This window comes from Charadrius vociferus, unplaced genomic scaffold (genome assembly GCF_000708025.1).
Source record: "Charadrius vociferus isolate BGI_N301 unplaced genomic scaffold, ASM70802v2 scaffold51, whole genome shotgun sequence".
Classification (NCBI taxonomy): domain Eukaryota; kingdom Metazoa; phylum Chordata; class Aves; order Charadriiformes; family Charadriidae; genus Charadrius; species Charadrius vociferus.
In genome coordinates, this window is record NW_009646939.1 from 3,268,391 (window position 1) to 3,272,537 (window position 4,147).

General features: G+C 38.5%; 1 protein-coding gene across 1 annotated transcript in view; it reads right to left on the minus strand.

The window, feature by feature from the left end:
* Window positions 1-349: 349 nt before the first annotated feature.
* Window positions 350-4,147, minus strand: part of EIF1B (eukaryotic translation initiation factor 1B) — a 5,354-nt gene continuing 1,556 nt past the window's right edge. The window contains exons 2-4 of the mRNA XM_009895026.1: window positions 2,113-2,276; window positions 1,301-1,402; window positions 350-735 (exon numbers count right to left, since the gene is read on the minus strand). Coding sequence (XP_009893328.1) covers window positions 691-735; window positions 1,301-1,402; window positions 2,113-2,276 — 311 coding nt within the window. The 3' untranslated portion in view covers window positions 350-690. The remainder of the gene's footprint in view (window positions 736-1,300; window positions 1,403-2,112; window positions 2,277-4,147) is intronic.

Below are 4,147 nucleotides of genomic sequence, written 5' to 3' on the forward strand. Positions count from 1 at the left end.
GAGTTCAGCTTATTTTAGCCTACTATGCTTAACACTAATATTTCATAGTCACTGCAGTAAATTTTAGAGAATATCCAGTTACTTACTCAGAAAACAATTTATGTCTTATCATGCTGCTACTAAGATACACCTACACAAGAGACTTTAAAGCTCTAGTCTTACAGCTACAGGATAAGATCACATCAAGCTAATGTACTGATTAATTAGCTAATACTTCATCACGTAGATTTTCCAATTTATTCAATGAGCAGTGAGCTACACTTGCCACAAAACATTTTAGCCATTCTTTAGTAAGGCTGCTGTGCTAGTTTAAAACTTAAGCTAAAGCATTTCAGATATCCCAGAAAATATATGAATAAACTTTTATTTCTAAGCAACGACACACACTATTTTAATACAACCCACAAATTTAAGTCAGGTGGAGAGTAGTAAACTGAACAATCATCGCTAAAACATTTCCATTGGAAATGTGTTAAGGTTCACAAGTGTCATCATTACCACCTTACTGAAGTTTTCTTATGTGTTTCTAGCCTACACACCACATGTTTCACGCAGTCATGCAAATCTGAATCAAATTTTAAGTGTTCAGGTAACAGGGAAGTCCATTCACTACAAAGATTCATTTTTGACGGAAGAGCCAGGCTCGGTAAGACCAAATACTGCAGGGTTCTTCATGAGAGTACAGGTATTTTAGAAACCATGAACCTTCAGTTGTTCTTCCTTGACAATGCCAATCTAAAGGAGAAAAGCAACACATTTCAGTAAAGCTTACATGCTTAGGATATTACAGTTAAATCAATTTACCACAATCTTATACTCCGATTAAAGAAACTGCCACATAGTATATACTCAGTAAAGCAGTTTTCTAGTTTCCAGAATGTTTCTGGGCCAAGAGAAGAATTGACTACACAAAAAAAGAAAATCTTATCAGACATCTGTCTTGTTCTGTAGTCCTCCTAGCACTTTTTCTTTGACAGTGTAGCATCTCTACATCATGATTTGCATCACTAATCTAGTGGTGAAAGACTCTTTCCTCTATAGTGTTTTCAGTCTCAAACACTTGATTTTACAAATGAAGAACTCAAGTTGCACTGCCAGAGAACAAGCAGTATGTTGTTGCAGGGTAAATGCATTCTACAGTGCTTTGATTCTTACTCGTGTTCTGCAAGTGTCATTTTACTTTTTGGCTGAAAATACAAAGGAACTATAGTGGACATCTTTAGCTGGTTAATTAACATCAGTGCCACCTGTCACTCTACAGCTTCCAGAGAGGTTTAGATATTTATCTGCAGTCCCTCACCTCCAAGAGGAATTGGCAAATGTTCTTCCTCTGGTCACCTTGAAGCTGGATAACTTCACCGTATTCAGGATGTTCAATCACAGTACCATTACAAGCAAATTTCTAGAGAGAAACATTCATATCGTAAGGCATCTGATGTACATTATGGTTTTGCTTAGTAAGTCTTTTCAGCAGAATTTTGTCACAGAAGCTGCATATTAAATTCTGATGCCAAGGAAGGCAAAGGCTAGTTCTATTTTACAGAGGTTTTGAGAGCAAACGGAATATATCTGCTGATGGGTACAGACACAAACTGTTTACTGATGGTAAATTCAGGCAAAGACAGGATTAGATACTGTGCAGGAGGAACTGGCCAACACTCACTGCAAGAATGGAAACCAAAGTCATAAGATACAGCCTTTCAGCTCCACGCTATTTTAAAATAAATATTTTCGTCCTGGTGAAACTCATGATCTCTATTTCAACAGCAATCCAGCTATGACAGAAGCTGGAATGCAAAAACAGTTCTACTTTAAACTGATTCTATTCTTCACATCAACAAAGCCAGACATCTGTGAAATTTTAATGAAACATTCAGAACTTATTTTATTTACTTCTTTATAGGAAAGAAATATTTAACTTCTAAGTGAAAATCAGTGTAACTGGACACTGACAGGAGTTTTGAGAAAGACAGGGAAAGGGATCAACCTAAACATGAAAGTGATGTGCACCAGCAAGAATGAAATAAAACAAATATTCAGTTGCTTAGCATTAAAAGGTATCATACTCCCTTATATAATATCTTTGTTATTAAATCAAAGCAGTAACTTCACCTTTTTGAAAGCTTTCACAAGTTTCTTCTTGTCATAATCATCTGCAATTCCCTGAACAGTTGTGAGTGTCTTTCTTCCGTTTCGTTGCTGGATCCTTATATGAATGTAATCCTCAGTCCCCGCTGGGAGTAAGTCGTCACCCTTTGTTGCATCAGCAAAGGGGTCTGCAGGAGGAAAAAGATTCACGTAATTCCCACAAAGGAAAATACCCAAGCTCAAAAACTAACAGGTAAATTTCTCACTTCACGAAGAGCTTTATTTAAGGGATAATCTTCCTGTTTTCTCCCCGTTTAAAAATACACTCTTAAAATCAGAGTACTTTTTTCTACAGCTGTATTAAGTCTCTCTAGCCTACTAACTCAGCATAGCGCTCTCAACTATCCTGCATCCAGTTTCTTCAATGCCTTCCTGGATATAAACAATTTTCAGCTACAGTATCAATTTACTTCACTGGATCTCGCACACTGTAAAACTTGAAGCTCTGAACCTGAAAACGGGGGTCTGAGAGAACATCAAGTGCATGTAAGTTTTAGACAGCCACATGCATTTTAGGTGAAATACAGAAGTCATATCTTTTATCAGATCAGCTGTTAAGGACAGAAAAATCAAAATGCTTTTGTAGACACACTCCTTTACAGGTCCAGAAGTCACACCGTGACAACTACTGCACTACCAGCGTTTTAAGGCATCGACGTAATTCTTGGCTACTAATGTAAACAAAACATGGCAACAGACACTAACAGATGTCAGAGGCTGTCTGTAAACCAGGTCCCCTCTGCCAGTCAGTAGTTTTAGGAGAGGATTCTAACAAAATTCATTTAGGCTTTGACTATTCAAATTCTTCCAAGCTTTAATTTATCTAGCACAGGTGAAATAGGAAGGCGTTTAGGAAGAAGAAGGGTTTCTGGGTTATACTTCTTATTCTCTGTTCTCCACAAAAACATACTTAACACTCACTCTACCAAGAAATTTGATAGCCCTACAAGTTTCCTAATCAGTAGCTCCAAATAAATCTTGAAGCATGAAGTACTGTAAGTTTTGTTGATTTTTTTTAAACTAATCACAAGTATTTTTTTGGATACTAATCAGAATCATATTGAAGGGTCCAATCTTCAGAAAGCGTAGGTTCAACAGCCATGCAAGCTACGATTTCCTAAACTTCCATCCAAAACTCAAACCTAAAACAGTGATTAAGTTTTGCCACCCACTCAAAACAAACACCCTGAAAGAATAAAACGTCAGCAGTAGTAACAGAAGTGGCTCAGCTGTAGACAGACTGACCCTTGTAGAAACAAGAATGACAAGAGGATTAAAGCCACTGAAAGCATCACGAGGATGCAAGCACCACAGGAAGAGAAGTGCACTGGGAAGCTTGACTGGCTTAATTTCTACTACGGCATGTGTTAAAACATGCTGAATTTCACCGTCCCCCCAGAGCTTGCAGGGCAAACACTAATAGAAAATTTCAGTCAAAGAAAAGGTGAAAGAAAAAAGGGACCAGTGTGAAGATCACTTGGCAGAATTTAGGATTCTAGGTTGGAGACAAGCCAGCACTGTAGGTGTTAACACTGGATTACTTACTTCAAACAAATCCTTTGGGCAGCACCTTCCTAAACCCTGGATCAGCTCCCAAATATCGTGATTAACACAACATTCTCCCGTGGTTTACATGTGCAGAAAATTAGAGACAAAAGAGACCAAAAGCCTGACCACATTAGCGTATAAAGTGTTAACTTGCGCACTTCTGTTGCCTATAGATAAGGAAGGTGGAGAACCAAGTCCAGCATGGTAAACTTCCCTGCTACTACAAGAGAAATGACCTACGTATAGCTCAATGTATAGAAACAATACCCTTCCCAGGGCACACACCAGGTTTCGGCACATGGCTAAGGATGAAGCAGCAAATCAACAAGCAACTGGAACGGAGGAGACGATTACCTTCCTTAGCGGAGGACGCGAACCCTAAACTCTCTCTGCCCACAAAAATTACAACTTTAGGACTGCAGAGCTGACAGAAAAGCCCATTTGGGGGGGG